This window comes from Lepus europaeus, chromosome 20 (genome assembly GCF_033115175.1).
Source record: "Lepus europaeus isolate LE1 chromosome 20, mLepTim1.pri, whole genome shotgun sequence".
In the NCBI taxonomy this organism is placed as follows: domain Eukaryota; kingdom Metazoa; phylum Chordata; class Mammalia; order Lagomorpha; family Leporidae; genus Lepus; species Lepus europaeus.
In genome coordinates, this window is record NC_084846.1 from 64,817,220 (window position 1) to 64,842,730 (window position 25,511).

Here is a 25,511-nt window from a genome sequence, read left to right on the forward strand (position 1 = left end):
GGGCTGTGGTCATGCGTGAAGAAAACACTGCTGTGCACACACGTGACAGTGCACACACATGACAACACACATGTGTGACAGTGGGGCTTTCATCACACACGGGGCTGGAGATCATGGGCGTGTGCCCACCCCACACACACATGACTGTGCACACATGTGACCAGTGCACACACATGACAGTGGGGCTTTCATCACACACGGGGCTGGAGAACACGGGTGTGCACCCAGCACACACACATGACCATGGGCACATGGGACAGCACACACACATGACAGTGGGGCTTTCATCACACATGGGGCTGGAGAACACGGGTGTGCACCCAGCACACACACATGACCGTGGGCACATGTGACAGCACACACACATGACAGTGGGGCTTTCATCACACATGGGGATGGAGAACATGGGTGTGCACCCAGCACACACACACACACAGGATAGCACACATGTGTGACAGTGGGGCTTTCATCACATTTGGGGCTGGAGAACACGGGCATGCCCCCACCAAACACATGACCGTGGGCACATGTGACAGCGCACACACATGACAGTGGGGCTTTCATCACACACGGGGCTGGAGAGCACGGGCGTGCACCCAGCACACACACACACATGACAGCGCACACACATGACAGTGGGGCTTTCATTACACATGGGCTGGAGAGCACGTGTGTGCGCCCACCGACCTTTCCATGCAGCAGCAGGTGTGTAAATCTGCACGGTTTGCCCCTCCCAGAGGAAGGTCTGCTTCACGAGGAAAGACGAGGGCGTGGGTCTCTCGGAGAACCTAGGAGACAACGAGGAGCCGGCTGTCTCATCTCTCTCCCCGGAAGACCTCGGAGAGCCTAGGAGACAACGAGGAGCCGGCTCTCTCTCCCCGGAAGACCTCGGAGAGCCTAGGAGACAGACGTGGAGCCGGCTGTCTATCTCCAGAAGACGTTGGCCTTCACAGCTGCTCCACACGCTCTCACAGCGAGATGGCCTGGGACTAAGGCTCCGGCCAACAGGCCTAGTCCACGGTCCCACGGTCCCTGCACAGAAACGCTCACCTAGCACCGTGGTCTCTCGTTCACCGAGAAATCCTCTAAACGTCAGGGGAAGCAGGCAGGAGCGCAAGCAGCACAGCGTGCTGGGGAGAAGCCGACGGCGCGGCGCACGGGGCCGAGGGCACGGCCGCCTCTGCAGGTCGGCCCCTGCACCCCGCTGGTAGCCGCTGATGGACAGGAAGCTCACGGTCCATAGACACAGACCTCCCAGAACCTCTGTGTGTGACTGATGAAGCAAAACCCAAACTCCTAACGCAGAAGACTCAGCCAGGTGTCTAAGGTTTGGGTCACTGGGTGGAACGAGAGTGGAGCTGCAGTGCGGGCAGCACCTGCCCGGGGACAGCCCTGCCCACGGCATCGTCTCCGGCTGTGGCCCGCCCAACCCAGCAGGAGCAGGGGAGAGCTCGCGGGCAGGACGACCAGGGCCACGCCTCTGCGGGAAGACCCCGGCAAGCCCAGGGACCTGTGGCCCCCATTCAGCACGTGACTTCAGGGACTCTCGTGGGCATTTCTCCGGCCATTGCGTGTGCCTGGTCATAAAACAGGGCCTACCCAGGCGAGGGATTCATGATCACCAGGAAAGAGAAGGAATTCGTCATCGTGGAGAGCTGAGCTCATTGTCTCCTTTTAGACGATAAAAGACAAAATAAGAGACTTGTGGCCCAAATCCACGTCGGGAGGGAAACTGTGACTCCTAACTGCGGCCACGCACGTTATCTCAGTAGCACTGCGGATGCTCCGCGCCCCAGTGAAATCGGCTGGCAGGGACTGGACCTCGAAACAAGCAACAGCAGCTGCTCCCCGCACAGCAGCCTGCACGGGTCATCTCTAGCCGGGGGCCTCGCCATGGCTTTGAAATCACCGCTTCCTTAAGGACCACACCTCCGACCGCACCCCCCGGCGGCGGCCGCCCCCCACCCCCCACCCCCGTGCCCACCTCAGGAGCAGGAGGACGGGGAAGGCGCGAGACGCGGGCGTGGAGAACTCGATGTGAATCTGCAGAGATTCTTGGGCATCGTCAGGAAGCCCCGCAAGCGGGTGCAAATTCACTCCGTCCCGAAGCAAAGCAAACGCCGTCTTACTTCTCCGGCTGTCCTGCGATCAATCGGAAAACAGGCACGTAAGATCCGTCCCTGGAAAAGCCACCGTGTGACCAGCCTGCCCGCGCGGCCCACCCAGGGCAGGGACAGCGGCACACGCTCCTCACCGGGCCGTCATCCTCCCCAAACTCCACGGTCACGGGGCTCGCCAGCCGGTGGCGGCGGATGGGTCTTGTGCCAAAGCAGGTGTGCAGGGTGAGGCCCACAGCTCCGCCGACCTTGGGGGAAAGCCCACGTCAGGCGAACGCCAGCCGGCAGCTGACCCCGGCACCCAGGAGCCCGCGGTGCGGCCCTGCTGCCACGACAGCTCTGCACACAGGTGCGGCGGCCGGGGCGCAGCTCCAGGAGGGAGGAGGGCAGGACCCGGGTGCACTCGGTGCTGCAGGCGTAGCTCTCTTACTGAAGTGAACACTTCTTAAAGTTTTTAACGTATTTTTAGCTTCTTCCTTGGAAAGCTCAGATAACATGAAATCCCCGCTCACCGCAGAGATGGGGAAGGCAGAGACCGGCGCGCAGGAGCGCAGGGAACTCCCAGTCCCCCCGGGCAGCCCAGGGCAGGGGGTCGCCTCCCAGGCTTTCCCCACACGCTGAGGATATACCGGGCACACAACTCAGCCTTCGGAACTGTTGCATAAAATCTTCCCAACTCAGTAAAACTCTCTGACATAATTTTAATCGGCTCTCAGTGAATAATTCATTTAAATGGCCAGTGAACCATATCCTTATGTTGGACATTTAGTAAGCATATTTCTACTGGAGTTATTATAAGTGATGCTGTGGACCGTGAGCTTCCTGTCCGTCACTAAACAAATAAAGCAAGAAGCTCTTCCTCCAGCGACACTTTGCTTAGTTCCGAGCGCGACTGCTGGCCGGGTCTCAGAGAGGGCCCAGCCACTGACACCCTGGCACACTCACTCCGTCTGCACGCCTTTGGGACTGAAAACACCATTTTAATTCCAGTTTCTTTCTCATTAGCCATAACTGTTTTCATGCACTGATTTCACTTCTATCTCCTTAAAATGAAAAGCAAATGCCTCACGAGAGGAGCACGTTTCTAACTCACCAGGCGTCTGCTGTTGCCCACTGAGCTGGGCGAGTGAGGCGGGGCTGAAGGGCCGGGGCGCTCCCTCTGCCCTCCCAAGCCCGCGGAGCTCCAGAATCGCCCAGCGGCTGGGCCCGTCTTCCCTGACGGCCCCAGCCCGACGCTGCCCGGCCCCCGGGGACCAGGGACCACACTGCTGGTTCATCCCAGACGTGTCTCCTGCAGTGTGGCACTTCTAGGAGGACCTCTGCAGCCCCTCAGCACTGTCACTCAGGCTGAACTCTGTGTGAGGCACTGTCACGGTCTCACACGCCCACCCCCCTTCCCCACGGTGGGTGTAACATCCCACAGGAGACAACGAATGGGTCCAGTTCCCCGGGTGACAGGGACGCCTCACGCTGTAAGATTCTCCTGGAGAACTGATCTAAGAGTAGTGGAGACGGCAATGGGTCCCAGGCGGCTCCTCCTTGAGACTGACCCACAGGTGCAAACCTGCCCACCTCTTCCCCAGCAGAGCCCATCATGGGAACTTGAAGAGACCGTGGGAAGCGCCCGTGCTGTACCTGCCCGGCAGCGCGTCTTCCCCACGGGTGCGGGTTCTTCCTGAACAGCACGAGCTGGCTAATGTGGCATGGGCTCTGTGTCTCCTCCCCAGCCCGGCTGTGCCCGGCCAGGTCACCAGGCAGGTGCACCTGGACAGGGCCCAGGCTCTGGACAGACTGCTGGGGGCTGTCATGGAGCAGGGCCAGGAACTCCACCTGCCCGGCACTCACGCGGAGCTCCCGCTCGTGGTGCAGAGAGAGGCAGCCCTGGAACAGAGAGTGGGGACCTCGTGTCTGTGATGTAAACGAGCAAACCGGCTGCAGTCAGAGCAGGGAGACGTGAGAGACCACAGGCGTCTCCAGCGAGGCTGGATCTGCCCACCAGGGCGAAGACTTTGATACAAGGACACAAATTACAAACAGTAAAACTCAAGTGGGTGTCTCTTGTCCCGCCACATCTTTCTGTGATGTGTTCTTTCTTTGAACAACTGCTATGTTTCTTGTGACTCTAAGTCCATCAAAAGGAGGTTTTAACGCTATGGTTATTTTTGAAACATGGAAGACGGAGCCCGAGCTTGGTCCGGGGCAGGTGTGCAGCCAGCGCCTCCGCACGCCCCTCCGGTGGAGAAGGTGGCCACGTTCTCACCCCCACGCTGTGCAGCAGCTACCAGGTAAGCAAGGCAGCAGGCCTGGGTGGGCAGGAGGGCGACTCCTGGGAGGACAGGGACAAAAGCCCACTGCCGTCTCCCCCACTCCCGTCTCTGAGACAGCAGTGGAAGTACACAGGACGTGTCCCGGCGTCCACTCCAGCCACGGGCCGGCAGCTGGACCACCTCTAAACAACACCTGCGTGGATACCGCTGTCACTTCACATCACTCCCCAAAGCACAGAGCTGTTCTGGGGAGTCACGGCTCGGAGCCAGGTGTGTCCCAGATGGAAACCCACTGAAACTTCAGGCACGTCACGATATTGCCAGGAGACACTTAAGTTCACAACAAAATCTCCAAATATCAAACTTCCACCCGGAACCACAGGCTGCACTTGAGAAGCCACCGTCTCTGGGTTCCGAGAAGTGATTCCGGCCTGGGTCCACGCCCGTGGGGCAGCGGGGGCATCTGTGCTGTGGGCTGAGACCACCCCCACCCTTCTCCCAGATGGGGCCCCCGAACTCACCAACAGCAAGGCTGAGACCACCCCCACCCTTCTCCCAGATGGGGCCCCCGAACTCACCAACAGCAAGGCTGAGACCACCTCCAGGCCGTCCTCCCAGACGGGGGTCCTGGCCAGTGCTTCTTCTTGTCCGGAGCCTTCCCAGACTCTGGACAGCAGTCGGATGAGCTCCAGCCTCAGGCCCAGGCCAAGCACGAGCCCCCCGGGGAGACGGCCTTGAGCAAGGAGTGCCCGGGCGAACCTGAGCAGGAGCAGTGTGCTGGCAGAGCTCACCTGTGGGACACAGCAGGTGTGTGTGGCAGGTGCTCTGCGCCTTCGTTGTCAGGAATTGAAACGACTGCACTTGGGGTCCAGAGGATGCATGCAAGCACGGCTGTGGGCTCAGCTGGCTCTCGGCCGACTGCCCGAGTGACACTGCCCGCTGATGGTGGCTTCCCGACCCAGAAAGGACTCAGGGAAGACAAAGGTGTCCCCGGCCCTTTATGCTCTCAGAGGCTACCTGGGCTGAGGTCTGGGACAGCTCTGAAAGCCGCCTCTCCTCCTGCCCGGCTCCTCCCTCGGTCACTCAGATGGCCCCGCCCGGGGGTCCAGGCTGCAGCCACGCCGGCCTCTCACTGTTCCTGATGCCACTCCCCCTGCCTGCAGCACCTCGGCCTTGTCTTGGCCTGGCAGAATCCGACTCTCTCTCTCTCTCTCTCTCTCTCTCTCTCTCTTTCTCTCTCTCCCTCTCTCCCTCTCTCCCCCTCTCTCCCTCTCTCACTCTCTCCCTCTGTCTCTCTCGTCTTCCTGTGTGCCAGCTCCAAACACACACACGGTGTGCCGGGACAGCGGTGCGGGGCGCCAGCAGCAGCCAGCCACAGCCAGTCACAGCCAGTGCTTCCTCTTCCACTCCCTACCAGGCTGCAAAGCGAGTCTCAGATGCTGTTCCAGCCACAGACAGCTCGGTGTGCACTGCTGGCAGGTGGGGACTCACAGAAGGCCACCGCCCCACGATCGCCTCGGACAGGATCATCACTCTTTCCCACTTATATTTTTTAAATGCTGATTTCTTTATTTGAAAGGCAGAGATGGGCAGAGGTCTCCTATCCCCTGGTTCACTCCCAGGCATCTGAGGCAGCCTGGGCAGGGCGACGGACTATGGGCCGGGCAGTGAGAGGACAGAGAAGAGCCATCCAGGCTCCGAGCCGGGGTGCTGGGTGTGGTTAGAAAGGGGAGGAAGACCAGAGAGAAGAGAGCACAGGTCAGAGGGAGCCAAACCTGCCGGCATGTGCCGCAGGTGCGGGGGGAAGCCATGGAAGGAACAGAACAGAGAGTGGTGCCAATGTATGCAGCCCCCGTGCTGCCGGCGGCAGGTGCCCAGGGGCCAGTGAGGGAGACCTTTACTGGATGAGAAATGTCACTTGCTTAGACTTTGGGGATGCTCAGGCAGTGAGATGGAAGAGGCAGGAAGATACTGTCCCCATGTTTGGGGAAGAACTAAGTAGATGGATGAGGCAAAGGGGGACTCTCTGATGACCCTGCACTTGGACACGAGCCTCTGGGGGGTGGCGCTGCCTGTGCGAGCCGAGGAGAGCAGGAGGACCTGGAGGCAGTGAGGAAGGGCTCTGCCCAGTGGACTGCTGGGTGGGCAGCTGAGAGGCGGGGTTGAAGACGTGAAAGGCACGGTCATCATCACGTCCGTTTAAAGTCAGACAGGGAGAGATGACCCGGGGGCATGGGGACAGCACCCTGGCACCCTGACCATGTGGGTGCAGACAAGGTCACAGTCAGGCTCCAGGGCCAAGCCAGGAGCAGTGCCACGGAGCTGAGGGAGAGTGTCTCCAGCAGGGTGGCCCTGCAGAGCATCCTGGGAGGGAGGGGGCCCTGGGCAGAGGTGTGCACTGGCTCGTGGGGGGGACAGTTTAGTGTCGAGAAGGAGGCAGAAGCCGAATTTTGATAGTTTAAAATGCAAGAGGACAGGGGGTAGAGAATTCACTTCTCACATGCTCTACGGCGAAGAAGAGTGCGGCAAGTGGGTGGCGGCTGGTGAGGACAGGAAGTCACCCGAGGGTTTCAGGGTGTCCCCGACTGTTATGGGAAATCACCCGAGTGTTTTGGGGTGTCCCCGACTGTTACAGGGTGTCATCTGAGGGTTACGGGGTGTCCCCGGCTGTTACAGGGTGTCATCCGAGGGTTATGGGGTGTCCCTGACTGTTACAGGGTGTCCCTGAGTATTATGGGATTTCACCTGAGTGTTACGGGGTATCACCCGAATGTTACAGGTGTCCCTGAGTGTTATGGGATTTCACCAGAGGATTACGGGGTATCATCCGAGTGTTACAGGGCGTCCCTGACTGTTAAGGGGTGTCATCTGAGGGTTACGGGGTGTCCCCGACTGTTACAGGGCGTCCTCAACTATTACAGGAAGTCACCCGACTGTTATGGGAAATCACCGAGTGTTTTGGGGTGTCTCCGTCTGTTACAGGGTGTCATCTGAGGGTTACGGGGTGTCCCTGACTGTTACAGGGTGTCATCCGAAGGTTACAGGGTGTCCCTGACTGTTACAGGGTGTCCCTGAGTATTATGGGATTTCACCTGAGTGTTACGGGGTATCACCTGAATGTTACAGGTGTCCCTGAGTGTTTACAGGGTGAACGGGGGCAGGCTCGTGGCCTGCCCTTTAGGAGCACCCATGGCCACACTGGGGTGCCTGGGTGTGAATCCCAGCTCTGGCTCTCCTCTCCAGCACCCATAGCTCAACTGCTTGAGTGTCTGCCCCCAACATGAGAGATCTGGATTGAGTTCCTGGCTCCTGGCTTCAGACTGGCCCAGCTCTGCACTGCAGGAACATGGGAAACGAACCAGTTGACAGCAGAACACACACTCTCTCTGCCTCCCAAATTAATAAATAAAAGTCTAAACCATTATAAAACAAGTGAGTGTCTAAGCTTGTTAGGGCTCACCCACCCAGAGACTGCAGAAGGCAAAATGGGTCCAGGCGGGATGGCCTCCAAAGGCGTCAGCCTCACGGGCTGGCCTGAGGCCCCTGAGGTGGCCCTGATGGCATCAGACAAATGAGAGGGGGATGCTTGCTGGGAGCAGGAGCTTCCTCCCCGGGCGAGGCTGCGGCAGTGGGGGTGGGGAGGTTGCAGACTGGTGGCAGGCGTGGGTTCTCCTGGCCCTGTGATCTCTCAAAGTGCAGGGCAGTGAGGACGCCCCCAGGGCTGGGGGCCAGGGAGACGATGGGAGGAAGCAGTGGTGATGGGAGAACCCGGTGCCACGCCTGAGTGCTACAGCACACCGTCTCCACTGAGGTCCGCAGCACCGCCAGCCTTGCTCTGGCCCAGGTCTTCATCTGCGATTGGGCTGGGCCGGGCCACTCGGGTGAATTCTTAGAAGGAAGCCACGTTTTTCACCCACGGAATCCAAACTCTGGACAGCCCATCTGATCATGGTCCTCACACCACGAGAAAAACAGGCAGCTGCCCTGGAAAGAAACCTCACTCACCTTCGGAGGGAAGCTCACGAGGTCCTTCAGCATAGGAACCACACCCATCACTTCCTCCTGGGCAGCAGATACAGGGAGAGGAGTTTGCTCGTTAGCGGAAAGCCTCAGCTTATGTACAGAACAGACCCCTAGTTTTCCCGCTGAGACCACTGGGGGACAGATCTTCTGCGAGACCGGGACGTTGGCCTCAAGTTCCCCTTCCAGTATCTCTCCTCCTATGTGCCCCTGCCCACCCCACCGACCCCCACCAGAAAACTGACACCAGGGTGAGGACACCGGGGGCAGAGCTGAGCAACACAGAAACAGTTGGAGAAGGACAGGGGAAGCCGGGCCCGAGTTCAGGTGCAGGGTCCGAGGACTATAACTAGGAGACTGGTTCTCCAGTGCTGGGTCCAGCCAGCGCTGCAGGGGTGCTGTGAGCGAGCCAGCGGCTCTGGATACACAGCCACTTTTTTAATTTTTTTTTGACAGGCAGAGTGGACAGTAGAGAGAGACAGAGAGAAAGGTCTTCCTTTGCCGTTGGTTCACCCTCCAATGGCCGCCACGGCTGGCGCGCTGCGGCTGACGCACCGCACTGATCCGACGGCAGGAGCCAGGTGCTTCTGGTCTCCCATGGGGTGCAGGGCCCAAGCACTTGGGCCATCCTCCACTGCACTCCCTGGCCACAGCAGAGAGCTGGCCTGGAAGAGGGGCAACCAGGACAGAATCCGGTGCCCTGATCGGGACTAGAACCCGGTGTGCCAGCGCCGCAAGGCAGAGGATTAGCCTGTTGAGCCGCGGGCGCCGGCCTACACAGCCACTTCTTAAGCAGCTGCCATAGGGGCCGGAGCCGTGGCTCACTAGGTTAATCCTCCGCCTGCGGCACTGGCATCCCATATGGGCTCAGGGTTCCTAGTCCCAGTTGCTCCTCTTCCAGTCCAGCTCTCTGCTGTGGCCTGGGAAGGCAGTGGAGGATGGCCCAAGTGCTTGGGCCCCTGCACCCACATGGGAGACCAGGAGGAAGCACCTGGCTCCTGGCTTTGGATCAGTGCAGTGCACCAGCCGTGGTGGCCATTTGGGGGTGAACCAACAGAAGGAAGACCTTTCTCTCTGTCTATAACTCTACTTGTCAAATAATAAATAAATAAATAAAAAAGAAGCTGCTGTAACTCCCAAGGGTATCCCTGCTGGCGAGACACAGTCGGGCTGGGTTACACAGCTTCCCTTCCTGAAGTGCCAGCATAACCAGGTACAATGATGGCTGACTCGCACCGTTCTGTGCTGGGCCAGGAGCATACGTGAGGGAGGGGGAGGGAGGCCGCAGCCGCGGCCCAGTGCTTGCTGGAGAGCCACACAGACCTGCCACGGGTCTGCAGATGACGAAGCCATCCCGCAGGGGTCGTACCTCATCTGCAAAAGCAAAGCTGCACACCGAGGAGATCAGCGCGTCCCGGGTCAGAGACCACTGGCCACACGAGGCGCTTCTGTCTTCCGTGGTCAGACGGCTCAGGATCCTGGTGAGCACGGTGACATAGTTCCTGATTTCGGTGTAACTCCCCATCAGCTGGAGGGTAGACAGGTTCCTCCGGCTGGAATTGTATCTGAAGGGAACATGGAGCGACCATGACCGATCCAGCACACCACCTACCACCTGTGCAAGGTGACTGGTTACAAAAACGCTTCTTGGGTCAGTCAGGGCAGGAAGAGAGCGACACAAAAGAGAGCTGGTCTGGGCAGAGCAGACTAGAAAAAGGCAAAGCCGGGCACAATCCAGAATCCTCTAAAGGCACAAGAAGCCCGACAGCCCCCAGGTAGAGGCACCACAGCAGTCTGGGGGTGGGGGTAGACACTCCCAAGGCCATGGCTGCAGCCCCATGGGACCCCAATGATTGGAGTCAGCAGTTAGAGTTCAAGTCCATAAGGAGTGGACGTGCCCCCTGCACTCACAGGCCACAGGTTCACGCCTTCAGACGTCAATAGTGACAGAAACAGGCAACATTTCCTAATGATAAAATAGGTACATCCAAGAAGAAGACAAAAAATCATAAATACAGAGGAAGCCAACAAAAGCTCCAAGGATGTGAAGCAAAAATTGATAGAACTGAAGGGGCAGAGAGAATTCAAAGATAACTCTGGGGCAGGCACTGTGGTGCAGTGGGTAGAGCCACCTCCTGGGGCACCCACTCCATTCTGCAGTGCCTGGCTTGAGTCCCAGCTGCTCGGTACTTCCCATCCAGCTTCCTGCTAGTGAGCCTGGGAGGCAGAGGACAATGCCCCAACATGGGAGACTCGCATGGGGTCCTTGGTTCCTGGCTTCAGCTTGATCTGGTCTTTGCTGTTGTGGGCAGCTGGGAGTCAGTCAGTGGAGGGAACACATCTGTCTGTCACTCTGCCTTTCAAATAAATAAATCCACTTAAAAATAATACTGTCAATAATAGATAGAACAGCCAGGCAGAAGATCGATAATATAAAGTAGACCTAAAAGGCCCCCATAGAATACCCATCAAGAGCAGAATACATTCTTCTCAAGTGCACATGGAACTTTCTAGAATAAACCATCTTACTAGATGTCACTAAAAAAGTCTCAGTACATTTTATATTATTGGAATCATTTAAAGTATGTCCTCTGATCCTTGGAGAATTAAATTATAAACAATGACAAAAAGAAATTTGTCAAGTTCATAAATACGTGAAAAATATTTATGGAATATCTAATTTTTTTTCCTGTATTTGAAAGGTAGAGAGACGGGGGGGAGGGAGGAAGAGAGACAGACATCTCTCCCAGTTGCTGTTCCACCCCCTAATGCCTGCAAGAGCTGAGGCTGTGCCAGGCCCAAGCCAGAGCCTCGAACTTAAGCTGGGTCTCCCCCGAGGGTGGTGGTGACAGCTACTCCAGCCGTCACCGCTGTCTCCCAGGTGGGCATTAGCAGGAAGACAGGCATGCAGAGTGCAGCTGGGTGTCAGCTCGCGGCCAGCCAATACGGGTGCTGTGTCCCAGGTGGTGTCTTAGCCGTGGAGTGAGTTAAACAATGTACTCCTAACAACCAGTGGCTCAGAGAATAAACTGTAAGGGAAATCACAAAATACTGCGAGATAAGTGAATGAGAACATACGTTCCCAAATCAGTCACGCTGGATGTAATCAGTCAGTGTTGAAGGGTGAATCTGTAGCTACAAAGTCTGCATGGGAGCGGCTAATTTCCCACCTTGAAGAACCAGAAAAAGAAGAGAAAACTAAACCCAGAACAAGCACAGGAAAGAATCATAAAGATCAGGCCGGTGCCAGGGCTCACTAGGTTAATCCTCCGCCTGTGGTGCCGGCACCCCGGGTTCTAGTCCCGGTTGGGGTGCCAGATTCTGTCCCGGCTGCTCCTCTTCCAGGCCAGCTCTCTGCTGTGGCCCAGGAGGTCAATGGAGGATGGCCCAAGTGCTTGGGCCCTGCACCTGCATGGGAGACCAGGAGGAAGCACCTGGCTCCTGGCTTCGGATCAGGACAGCACGCCGGTTGTAGCGGCCACTTGGGAGATGAACCAACGGAAGAAGACCTTTCTCTCTGTCTCTCTCTCTCACTGTCTAACTCTGCCTGTCAAAAAATAAAATAAACAAAAGAATCATAAAGATCAATGCAGAAATCCATGAAACATACAATAGAAAAGGAAAGAGAAAAATCAACAAAGCCAATGCGTTCTTCAAATCAGCAAGAAAACAGATGAATGTTTAGGTGGACTGACAATGAGAGGGACGACTTAGGTTACTAGAATCAGGAATGAAGTGGACATCATTACTGACCAAACAGAAATTCAACAGACAACAAGGCAATGCCATAAAAAAGCTGTGTACCAAAAAATTCCTAGGAAGAAAGAAATCACTGAAACCTATGTTCAGAAATAGAAAATCTGAATAGTAAAGAGACTGATTTAGTAATTTAGAAACTTCCCACAAAGAAAATTGCAGACCCAGATAATTCCCCGGCCATTTCAAATGAATGTTTATAGAATTAATACCCATCGAACTGTTTCAAACACCAGAATACAAAGGAATACTCCCAAAGTGATGGAGGCTGTTACAATCCTGATCCTAGGAGTGGCAACACAAGAAACAGCTACAGGCCAACACCGCTTATGAATGCACACACAACACTACAACACTACACTCGCAACAGCATCAAAAAGAACAAAATGCTCATAAATAAATTTAACAAAGGAAGTACGTGTGTGACCACTGAAAACCACCAGACACTGCTGAAATAAATCGAAGATCCACAGAAGCGGAACGACATCCCATGTTCATGGATTGGATGACTTAATTCCATCAAGATGGCCATATTCCCCAAATTGATCTACAGGTGCAATAAAACTCCAGCTGGCTCTTGCCTTGTTTCTTGAATATCCCCTTTAGCAGGTGCTGGAGCACTGACCAGTGGTCTTGGGAAATGCAGGCACAGCCAGAGCCACGTGGGGTACGGTAGCCAGTGCCAGCCACTGTGCCAAGCCCATTCTGTTTAATCTTTCAGAACTCTACAAACCGATTCTAAAATTCCTATGCAAAAATACAAGGGACTTGGAGTAGGCAACCTTGCAAAAGAAGGACCAAACCAGTGGGCTCAGCCTTCTCAGTTTCAAAGTGTATCCTAAAACTATAAAGTAATTAAAACAGTGTAGCTCTGGTGTAAGGAGGGACGCCTAGATTAATGGAACAGGAGTGAGAGTCTACAAACAAACCCTGACATTATGGCCATTGATTTCTCATAAGAGGCCTGAGACAATTCAAGGGAGCCAAGCAGGTGGTGCTTGGACCACTGGGTATCCACACACAAAAGAATGAAGTAAAGTCCTTACCTTAAGCCACACACAAAAATTAACTCAGTGTGGACCAGGGGCTCAAACACAAGAGCTGAAACCATGAAATTCTTTTTTTATTATTATTATTTGACAGGGAGTTATAGACAGTGAGAGAAAGGTCTTCCTTCTGTTGGTTTACCCCCTAAATGGCCACCATGGCTGGAACTGTGCTGATCCGAAGCCAGGAGCCAGGTGCTTCTCCTGGTCTCCCATGCGGGTGCAGGGGCCCAAGCACTTGGGCCATCCTCCACTGCACTCCCGGGCCACAGCAGAGAGCTGGGCTGGAAGAGGAGCAGCTGGAACTAGAACCCGGCACCCATATAGGATGCCAGCGCCGCAGGTGGAGGATTAACCAAGTGAGCCACGGTGCCGGCCCACCGTATAACTCTAAGGAAAAAAGATACAGCAGTAAATCCCTGTGATCCTGGAATAGGCAGCGATTGCTTTTCTGACTCCAAAAGCAGAGAGGGTAGGAGAGGAGACAGATAAACTGGACTTAACCAAAACTAAAACAGAGAGCCCACAGGCTGGGGTTAATGTTTGCACATCCTAGAGAGACCTCTATCCAGTGTATGTGAAGAAGTCTTACAACCCAGGTAAAAACGGGGTGAAACATGTGAACCGGGGTTCTCCAAGGAAGACACACGGGGGCCGGGGGCCCTGGCGCAGCTCCGGCTCGTCCTGACAAGATGCCCTCCTGTCACTCCCACAGCCGCACCTGCCGCCCCGCTCGAGGACATCTGCATGGCTGGGTGTTACTCACAGGTCTTCGGTGGGGCAGTCCATCCCACGGTAACGGGGCAGCACCATCACAGCCACGGCGCACGGCTGTGCCTTGGAGCCCAGGCCGTCTGTGATCTCAGTGGAAACCATGACTGCAGGGAACACGGAAGAGGAGGGTCAGCCTGGACACACGGCCGCAGAGAAGCCTCTTAAAGACACATGGGTGGCCGCTGAGCAGCTTGGAGCCAGGCTCGGGCCGAGGAGAAACGCAAGCTAAGCCCCTCCCTCCTGGCCTGCACCAAGGGCGTCAGCAAACTGAGCGGAATCTCTGCCAGCAGATCCATAGGTCCGGGGGGTGACAGGAGCTGCAGGGACATGGGGGGAACGCAGGGCACGACAGCAGGACTCCAGGCACCAGCACCCGCTTCCTAGGAGTAACGTGCGGAGCGCTGAAACGGGCAGGGGCCCAGATTGAAACACAAGCTCTGCAGGGCCTGGCAGGACCTGAAGCAGTTCCTACACGACAGGTGGATTTAGCAGGCATAGCAAGAGGGCAGCTGGTGGCAGGTCTCTGAGCACAGAGGAGCAGGCAGGACTGGCTGACTTGGGGACCCGGGAACTCCTTCCCGGGCTGAGGCATGGGGTGCGGCCAGGAGGAGTACAGAGGAGCTCGGGGTGCAGGTGGCCAGGTGGCCAGGGCCACAGGTATGGTCCTGTGAACCACACACAAACACAGGTGATCCCCGGATGCTACACAGACCGTCCTCCCCACGGGAAGCCCAGAGCGGACATCTGGGGACTTGGCTGTGGCGAGAACTTCTGAACACTTGCATCCAGTAGCCATCGCTGCCAGGCCTCCTCGGCTGACAGGCGCGGTCTGTCCTGAGTCGGTTCTCAAGACCCTAACTCTGGGCACCCCCAGCTGTCCAGCCGAGGCCAGCTCCCAGGGCGGCCCAGGAGCCCAGGGGCACGGGCCAGGGCAGAACGCTGCTGGACTGGCTCTGCTGGGGTCAGGACACACCCACTCGGCTGCCGCCACCCCACCTGGGTCTGGTTCCCTCTGCCATAAACGCAAGGTTTACCACGCAGCACATATGCGGCAGTGGGGGATAGCCACGTCTGAACAGTCGACTCACATGAGAGGCCGTCCTCTGGCATTTTACCACTTACATTACATTTCAACTAAAATTTAAGGCAGGAAACTTTACCCGTTACTAATGTTCTTTCTACACTAAAATGTAGGGAATCAATCTATACTAAAAAGTGAAAAAATGAACAAGTGCATAAATGACTTTGCTTTCTAGACACAGTTTTAGTAACATCCGGTCTTTGGCAACCTTGAGGAGGTTCAGATCAGAAAGACGGGCAGCCAGCGACCCCGGCTGGCACTGTGACCCCGTGACCTACCTACCTTTGTAACCATCCGAGGGCTCACCAGCTGGCAGCACAAAATAATACTGGGCGTCCCTCCCGTGGTAAAGCGTGCGTCTGGGGGCGTTTCCTATCTGGTAGCTGAATTCATATTCCAAGTCCTGGGATCCAGTCATGGGGAGCAAAAGGCAAGGAAGATAAATGCGCTGTGGGTGGCATCCCCGAGGAGCACGTGCACCTGCAGCCTGCGTGGCCCGTGAGGCCCTGTTTTGCAGCCAGGAATGGGGTGACTAAGTCCCTGCCTGGCCCAGGAGGGGTCTCCCCGCCCCACAGGGCTCCTCTCCCCGTGAGTCCCCAGGGCTCCCCAGCACACTGGGGACTCACAAGGCTCTCCTTGTCCCGGGATCTCCCAACAGTCACCTGTCCCAGCCCCCCATGGTGGAGGGGGTGTGGCCACCTCCCAGCTTCCCACAGCCAGGCACAGTGCAGGGGGCAGACGTGGGATAGAGGGACGAGCGCTGGGTCTAAGAAGCAGAGGGTCTCAGGAACAAGGACAAGAGCCACATCTGTGATACAAACACGGAGACGGCGGGGAGGACCTGGCAGCAGGGCAGCCGGCCGCCTGCCCCCGGGGCCTGGGAGGAAGCTGTCTCCTCCTCACACCGCCCTCCTGTGGCAGCCTCACGAGACCCTGTGCAGAGCCGCAGCCAACTTCTCCAAGTAAGGAGAGTGGCGTTGGGTCCCAGGTGGGGTGCAGGGCTCGCTCCGTCCCCAGCCTGCCTGCGTCTTGGTGCAGCCCTGGCCACGCAGCAGAAGCCGGGACGCCCTGGATGGCTCCTGGCGAGCAGGTCCTGGACTCCTCTGAACTGGGGGCTGCTCTGCCTCCTCCTGCCAGCCGCGTGGGGGACCCCGAGGGGCAGAGTGACTTCCCAACACTCAGCTGCAGGCCAGAGTCCTTCATGGCCAGGGAAGGGCGTGGCTCTGCATCTCCACGGGATGTTGGGGCGAGCCGCTGCTGCCTCTACGCTCTGGGGCCCAGGCGGGGCTGCTACGCACGTACCGGCTCTCCTGACATGCAGAAGACGCTGAAGAGGGTGTGCGCTTCCAGACCCCGGTGCGGCTGCACCTGGCAGGCCACGTCCTGGGGAGCTCGGTTCACCGTCAGGTACAGCTGGGCTTTGCCAAGGAGGCCGTGCGTGGACACTGAGGAGAAGGGCGAGATGGGGACCCCGCGCATGATGTGGGACCACCACACACAGGGCTAAGGTCTCCCGGCAGGGGTTGCCCTGCAGGGGGCACCCCCAGACCACCAGCAGCACCTGGGAACTTGTCAGGAATGAATGCCCTGCTGTAGCCCTCCTGTGCCCGGGGCCTGAGAGCCACTGCCTGCGGCACGCATTCCCAGAACAGGTGCTTCCTGGGGCTCACGAGGGGTGCTGGGAGACAGACGAGGAGGGGACAGGACACCCGCACCATAGTGCCAGTGGGAGAAGACACAGACAGACAGATGGACAGACACCCCCCCCCAGCAACACCCATCCCCCGCTGTGCTGGACTCTCCCAGAGCCTCGGCCACATGAGAGGGGACTTCCCATAGTCAGCAGAAGAGAGGAACTGAACAGTAAGTTCACCCTGGGCAGGCGTTCGGCCTCATGGCTAAGCTGCCAGTTCGGACGCCCACGTGCCACACTGGAGCGCCTGGGTTTGATCCCAGGCTCTGGCTCCCGACTCTAGCTTCCTGCTGATGCACACCCTGGGAGGCAGCAGCCTTGGCTCAAGTCCTCGGGTCCCTGCCACCCATGTGGGAGGCCTGGACTGAGTGCCCAGCTCCGAGCTTCAGCCTGGCCAAGTCCTAGGCATTGTGGGCATGTGTGTGTGTGGGGGGGGGGGGGGGTGGCCAATGGATACGATCTCTCTCTCCATCTCTCACTGCTTCCCTCCTGTTCTTAAGTGAATAAGTAATTTTTTAAAGATAAGTTTATTTTGGTGAAAAACAGCTTTTAAATGGACACAGTTTTTCCACACACTTTCTGAAGGCCCCTGCCACAGCACAGGTGGCCGACACGATCACAGCCCCGACACGATCTCCCCCCTGGCTTCTGTAAACTGCACCGGCGTCGTGACCGCTCCCTGTGTTGCCCCAAGCCCCTGTGCTGCCCCCGTGTGCGGTGCCCCTGAGCTTACAGAACGTTCCCCAGTGATCAACATCCTGTCTAGTTTTCTCCTTCTGCTATTACCGATCATGCCAAGGTGATTATTTTCCTACATAAATGATCTAAGACCAAATGTCTTCTTCTTGAGATGAATTATAGGAGGTTCACGACAATGATCATCCCCATCCCAGGAGCACGCGTCTAACACAGCACCTGCTAGGTCTGTCCTGCGCTACCTACAGTCATGCCAACACGGGAGACAGATCCCATGACACACGTCAAATCCAAGAGGAACAAAGATAGTTCTGTCTGGCTGAGCCGGAAAGTCTCCCCAAAAGAGACGCGTCTGAGAGTCGTCCTGCGGTGAGAATCCGTGTATGGGGTCAGGAAAGAGGCGTAGGCAAAGGGCTGAGCATTCCGGCCAAAACACAATCCAGGGAAAGACTGAGTCACAAACGGCCTGGTGTGACCAAACAGCAGAAGAGAGGCCGTGAGAGCGAGGTGTGGCAGCCTACCCGGAGCCTGAGCTGGCGCCTAACAGCCAGCCAAGGACACTGCGGTCCCTGGGGGTCATGGACAGGCTCTCGGGCATCTCCTGCATCAGGAAGAAACATGGCCGCCTAAGAGAATGGCCTGTAGATGGGACGCCTGGACAAATGTCCGAGGAAAAGAGACAGAGGCCTGGCAGAGGGCAGAGAGCAGAGTGCAAAGGGCAGAGGTGTTTGCTGAAACCAAAGCAGGGGCCGGGGGCCTAGCCTGCAGGTGCAGCTGGGGAGGGGTGGGTAGAGGGGCACAGTGCCCCGGGTCTTACAGAGCCTGCCCACTGCATGTTTCCTCGGGTGATGGGAGCGTGAACATAGCACGCCAGCCTGGACACACGTGAGGGTTTCAGTGGATGCAAAGGGTGAACGTGACCCAGATCTATCTATGGACATGAGTCGTTGAACCCTCTGTGCTGGTCGTACAAAACCAGAAACTTCAGGATTGGGGGGAAATGTCTAGACGGTGCCCAAATAGATGGTGTCAGCCTGAGTCATGGAAACACGAGACGGGAGGGGGAGCCCTGCAAGTCAATTTGAACAAACACGGACTGCGCAAAGCAGCAGCAGCAACTCCTTGTTGGGGTCAGAGAGAGAGAGAGAGAATGCCTGACAGTGGCAGGGAAAGAACCCGTGCACCCAGCTGCCACACACACACACACACACTCACAATGCACAGTCTTCCCTTGTATCTGAAGGGCACTGGTCCCAGGACTCCCACACGGACACCGGACTCCGTGGATACTCGGGCGCTTCTATAGGAGGGGGCAGTGCTCCCACAGAGCCTCTGGAGGTCACTCACAACACCTACCGCCCTGCAAACACCGTGCTAATCATTGTTATGCTGCACCATTTGCGGGATGATCACAAGAAGTCTGTAACTGTTTAGCACAGATGCAATTAAAAAATCCTTTTTGATCCTCAGTTGGCTGAACCTGCAGGTGCAGCACCTGCCGCTCTCGAGGGCCCAGGAGCCCCTGTGAGCAGACAGAACAAGGCTCCCGCTCAGCCGGGCCCTGACCTAAACAGAAGGGAGATCTGTCACACAACCACGACAGCACGTGCTATCCAACGGGCAAGCGTGAGCAGGCAGGTGACAGTGGGAGAGAAGGAAGGAGTCAGAGCTGGGAGCGAGAGCCCGGGGATGCGGATTCGAACCCAGCCCATGGTTTTCCCTGTACCAAACCCCGCAGACAGCACCACCTACCCACGGAGGCCTGCAGGACGTACGTCCGTCCACTGCTCAGCGAGAACGGTTTGATGGTCACCACTGGTCCTGTGATGCCTACAGAGGAGAAGGACGCCACACGCAAGTCACATGGTCACAGGGCCATGTGCTCAGTGGGCTCTGGGGGTCAGGAGGGTGCACAGCATCCTGGGAGCAGGTTCTGCCCTCACTCCAGGGGTGAAGGTAAAACAGGTCCTAGTCACACGCCCCTTCTACTGGGAAACACCAAGGTTTGCAGGCCTCTGGCCTTGGAGGACAGAGGGCTCTCGGCTCACGGTTCATGGCTCATGGCTCACCACTCACCACTCACCGCTTGTGCCAGGCCTCCTCCACCCGACAGGAGCAGGACCGAGAGTGGACCTGTCCCCCCGGCTCAGAATTGCCAATTTCCAAGCAACAAGACGACACCGCTAAGATCTTATTTTACGTATTTCTAATTAGGTTCAATGACTTATCTATCAAGTAGGATCACAGTATCGCAAAGCAGCTTCTAAGTGCTTGCAGGACATCAGCGGTGGGACATTCTCCCCCGGGGGTGTCTGGGTCCCGGCACAGGGGCTGCGTCACTCCCTCCATGCTCCCCTGACGGCAGGGCAGATTCCAGCACAGGGATGACGCCCAAAGCCACCCATACCTGCCTTTGCGGCTGCGCTGCCCGAAGTGGTCAGGGAAGCATCTAAACTAGAGGGAGTCCAGGTCTCCTGGGGAGGCTCCCGGGCACAACGTAGCCACACGCAGGGCAGTCCCACACAGAACAAAACCAGCTCAGAATCTACACTGGGGAGAACCGTGAAGGACACGGTGGCAGCTCAGACCCCCTGCCCCCACCTGGTGAAAGGCCGACACCGCCGTGTGCACCCGGCGTCGGGGTGCACAGTGAACCCCTCTGCTGCGGCTGCGCACTCGTCCGTACCTGACGAGGTGTAGCTTTGGAAAACAGCTCTGCTGACCGGGGTCTTGGGCCAGTCGATCAGGAGGGCAGGCTGGGCTCGGCCGGCAGACAGGAAGGGGCCCACGAGGTTGTCCCCCTCACTGGGGCTCCCCTCGTCATCCTCGCTGGCCCCTGACTCCGGGGGGCTGGTGTTGCCTCCTGAGAAGATGAACCAAGTCCACGGTCAGGGCGAGTGATCCAAGGTTTCATCAGCAAGCATTTCTGCTACCGCTAGGTGCCGCACGTCTGAAGTAAGGGATGAGGAGACGCCCCTGGGCCCGTCCCACAGTCCTCCCTTCACTGTTCCGAGTCCTCCCGAGTCCCTGTCTAGGAACTGGAGACCCAAGGTCCCTGGGATCTGGAGCTGAACAGAGAGGAGATCAAAGCCGAGAGAAGAGCAGAGAACCCCAGGACGCGGGGCCCTGGCAGGGACGCGGAGGCAGCGGAGCAGGTCGGCAGGGAGGCGTGCGGCCAGGGCCAGGCGCTCCTCTGGGACAGGGCTTCTGGACAGAGCCTTCGAGGGCCCGGGGGACAAGGCACAGCTTCTGTAGGCTGGGACCATAGGCTGGAGGTATGCCAGGGGCCACGCCAGGTGGGCTGTTCGTGGTGGGAGCCCTGCGGTGGGAGGGAGTGGCTCGGGCTGAGGGGTGGGGTGTGGCCAGGAAGCACTCTGGCTGTGGCAGTGCGGGGACTGCAGGCAGCAGGGGCTGACGCTCCAGACACCGGCCCCGGGCACCCACCTGGCTGCCTTCCTGGGGACGGCTCTGCTTCTTGGATGTCACTGTAGTAGGCTTCGAAATCTAGAGCGAGGACAAAGTGGGAACATCTGCTTCAGAACCAGAGACGCTCCCCGGAAGTCAGTGCCGACTCTGCCTCCCAGGCTGCGTATTGCCAGTGGCGTCCCCACGCGTCGGGCAGCTGGGAGGAGCTGGAGCTCGGAGCAGGCAGCTGTGTGCTTTCTAAGAGGAGTCCTGGCTCAGCCTGGCACGGCTGTTGGCAGGCGGTGGGCAGGCGCCCAGCCCTCTCTTAGCTAAAGCCCGAAGGCAGGCAATTTAATCCCCGACCCCGATCCACTCTTCCCGAGGCAAGTCAGGGGCCCAGACAAGGGGGACACGTTGGGGGGTGACAGAGCTTACCAGGGTGGGGAGGGGACCAGCTGCTCTCAGAGAGGCTCCCTGTTGGGGCTTCCTCGTCCCAGGACGCCAGCTCAGGCCCCAGTAGCCCCTCCTCAGGGTCCTCTCCTGGGACCACAGTGTCACCAGCCGCAGGAACCCGGCGAGGCCCTGCCGTGGACTCCGGGGAGGTGCTCCCTGGGGCAGAGACGGCAGGCTGGCCCAGGGTCTTGGGTGAAGGCTCCCGTGGGAACAGCATGGGTGCCCCTTCGGGATCTGGCGTGCTGGGCTCTGTGGACAGTGGGATGGGCTCTGACGACTTCCAAACAGCCCCAAGTCCCGAGACGCCGAGCAGCCCCACGGCTCTGCAGGAGGGCACTGAAAGGCACAGGTGACAGCGTTACCCTTCCACACCAGAGCCACCAACGTCTGCTTCCACACCGTGCACAGCGCACACAAGTGCTCTGCTTGACGGATCCCACGGGAGTTCAAAGCACAGGTGCCTGGTCTTCACCCACAGCTGTGCTGGCTAACAGCGAGGGACAGTGCCTTCAGGTGGGACCTGCTGCTCCCTGTCACTCCATCGGACCAACCGGCCCGGGCCTGCACAGAAGCAGCAGGGTCTGCTGGATCCGACGCAGCCCCCTGGTGTCACTCCTGTGTCCCCTACAGTCCCCGGGGCACGCAGCGTTTGTCCTTGTTGTCATTCCCCTCCCTGTCCAAAAGCACAGAAAGCTCTAAAAACTGCCTGAGTTCGATTGGCAGCAAAGAAAACTCACTGTGGGCAGACAAGTGGCCCGTCCACAAGCCAAGCTTTTACGTGGACCAGGTCCTCAGGGCCACATCACCGGGGCACCGTGTGCGTGGCTGGAAGTCTCACCGAAGTTGGTGCTTCCTGAGCTCCCACAATCCGTGCACCTGGGCTCTGCTCTAGACAAATCCGACTGACCTAGAACAACTGGGGAGTTCATCCCCAGAAAGACGCCCGAGGGCACTGCGCCGTCCCCTCTGACCACTGAGGCCAGCAGAATGCACGGCTCGGTGCAGGACGCCATGCACAGCCCCATTGCACACACTGACGAAGACCTGAGTGCCGGGGCACAGGCAGGGTGCTGGCAGCTGCCCAGCTCAGGCGCACGGCTCCTTGCCGGCTGGAGCCGTCTGACCACAGAGGCCTTGCTCTGGCTCAGACCTGAGCATCCCCCCCACCAGTGTTCCAGGTATGTCCACGCTCTTTGATCTTCAACTCTGCCCCTCCCCACCTTTCACCAGGGAATCGCTGACAGTGCCCAGCGGCGCCTGCTCCTCCCACTGCAGGCGAGGCCACGAGGGGCTGTGGGGAAACAAGCTCGGCTCCTCCCAGGGTGCCCTCTGCCGTCTTCCCAGCACAAGCAAGCAAGGCTGCTACAGCAGACACCAGCTGGGCACCCCGGACCCAACTGTGTGCCGACTGGACCCACCTGGGTGGGAGGGGCGTCACACCCCCAGGCAGAGGGCTCTTCAGACGCCACTCACCAGCCCCAGGGCTCCCCCTCTGCTCTCACTGGGGGACAAGGTTGGGATCCCCACAATGTCAGGTCCGGTTGATCTGCGAAGCACTCACAAGACTCAGGATGGACTCGCGCTTTCCCAGGTTACCACGAAGGTCAGCACAGAGACCTGGGTGGCCGCAGGGCGAGGCGTGGGCAGGACTGGCTGCAGCTACTGACCACGCCACTGGCCACTGACGGTCACTTGGCTTCTGCCCTGCTGCCTGCCCAGAGGTGGGCCGTGCTGGGGGCCGGCAGCCCTGCCTCCTCAGTAGCACACACGAGGACACATGTGCTGGGCTTTTAGGAGCTGTACACAGGGGAACCGGACACCAAGGACATAGCCCGTGTCCCCCAGGGACACAGCTTCTGGACAGCGAGTCACCGCACGGTGCTTCTGAGTGCCCAGTGCAGCTTAGACCAGCAAAGCAAACCGCCTCAAGGACGCTGGGCTCAGCCCCTGCTGCACTGGGGGTGGGAGCGGCCTTTGAGGGCCTCCTCTCTCCCTCTGCCACCTCCCCACTGTCCACGCAGGGCTTGGGAGGCACAGCCGCCAACAGGCAGACTGGACACACGGGGGCAGGCAGCTGCACGGCACGGACTCCAGGCTTCACCTGCCACCGTGCCATCCTCTGTGGCGTTGACGAGGAAGAGCTCCCAGGAGAAGGAGAGCCCCGGCACGTCCCCACAGTCTTCACACGCGGCCCGCAGAGACAGCTCGGCGTTCCGGTTGACAGAGGCGCCCCTGAAGCTGGCCCAGGAGATGCGCACAAACCTGGAACACAGGCGTGCATTGCAGGAGAAGCCGTGCCAAGGCTCTGTGGCCACGGGCACGTGTGTTGGGTGTGTTGGAACTGCCCACCTTGGGTTGTGTGACCCCCATGTGTGCACTGTGCTCAGTGCACACTTGTTCCCCCAGGCTTCAGAGACCTGCTCCAGGTGCACAGCTCTGGGCCCAGACGCCTGCCCCAGCCAAGCTTTCCACACAGGGGACACCAGCGTCAAACCCACCCTCACCTGGGCCGCTCAGGGTCCATCGACTGAGGGTTCCTGAGGGCCTTGGATGCTGAGAAGGAAGCGGCCGTCTGCCTTAGCCTCAGCTCTGCTCTGTGGCCCACAAGCCCATCACGCCATGGCTACCTCTACCTTCTCCGAGCCAGCCCTGCCCGAGGCCCAGGGTAGGGGCTGTGGCCCACAAGTCAGTGGCGCCACAGCTACCTCTACCTTCTCTGAGCCAGCCCTGCCCGAGGCCCAGGGTAGAGGCCGTACCCCTCAGCCCACCACCCACGGCTACCTCTACCTTCTCAGCCAGCCCTGCCCGAGGCCCTGGGTAGGGCTGTGGCCCACAAGCCCGCCACCCACGGCTACCTCTACCCTCTCTGAGCTAGCTCTGCCTGAGGCCCAGGGTAGGGGCCGTGGCTCTTAGCCCACCACCCATGGCTACCTCTACCTTCTCTGAGCCAGCCCTGCCCGAGGCCCAGGGTAGGGGCCGTGACTCTTAGCCCGCCACCCACGGCTACCTCTACCTTCTCTGAGCCAGCCCTGCCCGAGGCCCAGGGTAGGGCTGTGGCCCACAAGCCCGCCACCCACGGCTACCTCTACCCTCTCTGAGCCAGCCCTGCCCGAGGCCCAGGGTAGGGCTGTGGCCCACAAGCCCGCCACCCACGGCTACCTCTACCTTCTCTGAGCCAGCCCTGCCCGAGGCCCAGGGTAGGGCTGTGGCCCACAAGCCCGCCACCCATGGCTACCTCTACCCTCTCTGAGCCAGCCCTGCCCGAGGCCCAGGGTAGGGCTGTGGCCCACAAGCCCGCCACCCACGGCTACCTCTACCCTCTCTGAGCTAGCTCTGCCTGAGGCCCAGGGTAGGGGCCGTGGCTCTTAGCCCACCACCCATGGCTACCTCTACCTTCTCTGAGCCAGCCCTGCCCGAGGCCCAGGGTAGGGGCCGTGACTCTTAGCCCGCCACCCACGGCTACCTCTACCTTCTCTGAGCCAGCCCTGCCCGAGGCCCAGGGTAGGGCTGTGGCCCACAAGCCCGCCACCCACGGCTACCTCTACCCTCTCTGAGCCAGCCCTGCCCGAGGCCCAGGGTAGGGCTGTGGCCCACAAGCCCGCCACCCACGGCTACCTCTACCTTCTCTGAGCCAGCCCTGCCCGAGGCCCAGGGTAGGGCTGTGGCCCACAAGCCCGCCACACCATGGCTACCTCTACCCTCTCTGAGCCAGCCCTGCCCGAGGCCCAGGGTAGGGCCGTGGCTCTCCAGATGCCAGAGGCTGCTGTGGGAGCCCAGCAAGCAAGTTCCCACCTGCAAGGCCTGGGGAGGCTCTCACAGGCTGGGGCCACGGTGGTTGGGACGCCCACAGGCCACCTCGAAGCGCTCCACTTCCCATTCCAACTTCCTGCTAATGCACACCTGGGGGCAGCAGGGGATGGCTCAGGTACCTGCGTTTCCTGCCACTGGAATGAGTTCCGGGCACGGGCTTTGGCCTGGCCAAGCCCTGGATGCTGTGGACATCTGAGTGCAACAGCGGGTAAGAGATCCCTGTCTGTCTCTTTCTGTCTCCAACTCTCAAATAAATAAGTAAAGGAGGAGGACAGTAAGGACTCCCTGGAGCATGTGGCTCGCAGCGTTTCCCACGAGACTATGCTGTGCCCGCCCCCAATGGCTCATCCGACAATTTTAGTACGTGGTGAGTGAACATTTTAATTAAGTTCT

General features: G+C 58.7%; 1 protein-coding gene across 1 annotated transcript in view; it reads right to left on the bottom strand.

Moving 5' to 3' along the window:
- The window catches only part of PKD1L1 (polycystin 1 like 1, transient receptor potential channel interacting), a 94,766-nt gene that overhangs the window by 55,665 nt on the left and 13,590 nt on the right, over nt 1-25,511 (bottom strand). Inside the window, exons 10-24 of the mRNA XM_062178560.1 lie at nt 23,410-23,570; nt 21,291-21,644; nt 20,895-20,954; nt 20,137-20,313; nt 19,203-19,280; nt 16,364-16,506; nt 15,344-15,464; nt 13,973-14,084; nt 9,774-9,969; nt 8,390-8,446; nt 4,963-5,175; nt 3,753-3,998; nt 2,255-2,365; nt 1,985-2,142; nt 688-788 (exon numbers count right to left, since the gene is read on the bottom strand). Coding sequence (XP_062034544.1) covers nt 688-788; nt 1,985-2,142; nt 2,255-2,365; nt 3,753-3,998; nt 4,963-5,175; nt 8,390-8,446; nt 9,774-9,969; nt 13,973-14,084; nt 15,344-15,464; nt 16,364-16,506; nt 19,203-19,280; nt 20,137-20,313; nt 20,895-20,954; nt 21,291-21,644; nt 23,410-23,570 — 2,288 coding nt within the window. The remainder of the gene's footprint in view (nt 1-687; nt 789-1,984; nt 2,143-2,254; nt 2,366-3,752; nt 3,999-4,962; nt 5,176-8,389; nt 8,447-9,773; nt 9,970-13,972; nt 14,085-15,343; nt 15,465-16,363; nt 16,507-19,202; nt 19,281-20,136; nt 20,314-20,894; nt 20,955-21,290; nt 21,645-23,409; nt 23,571-25,511) is intronic.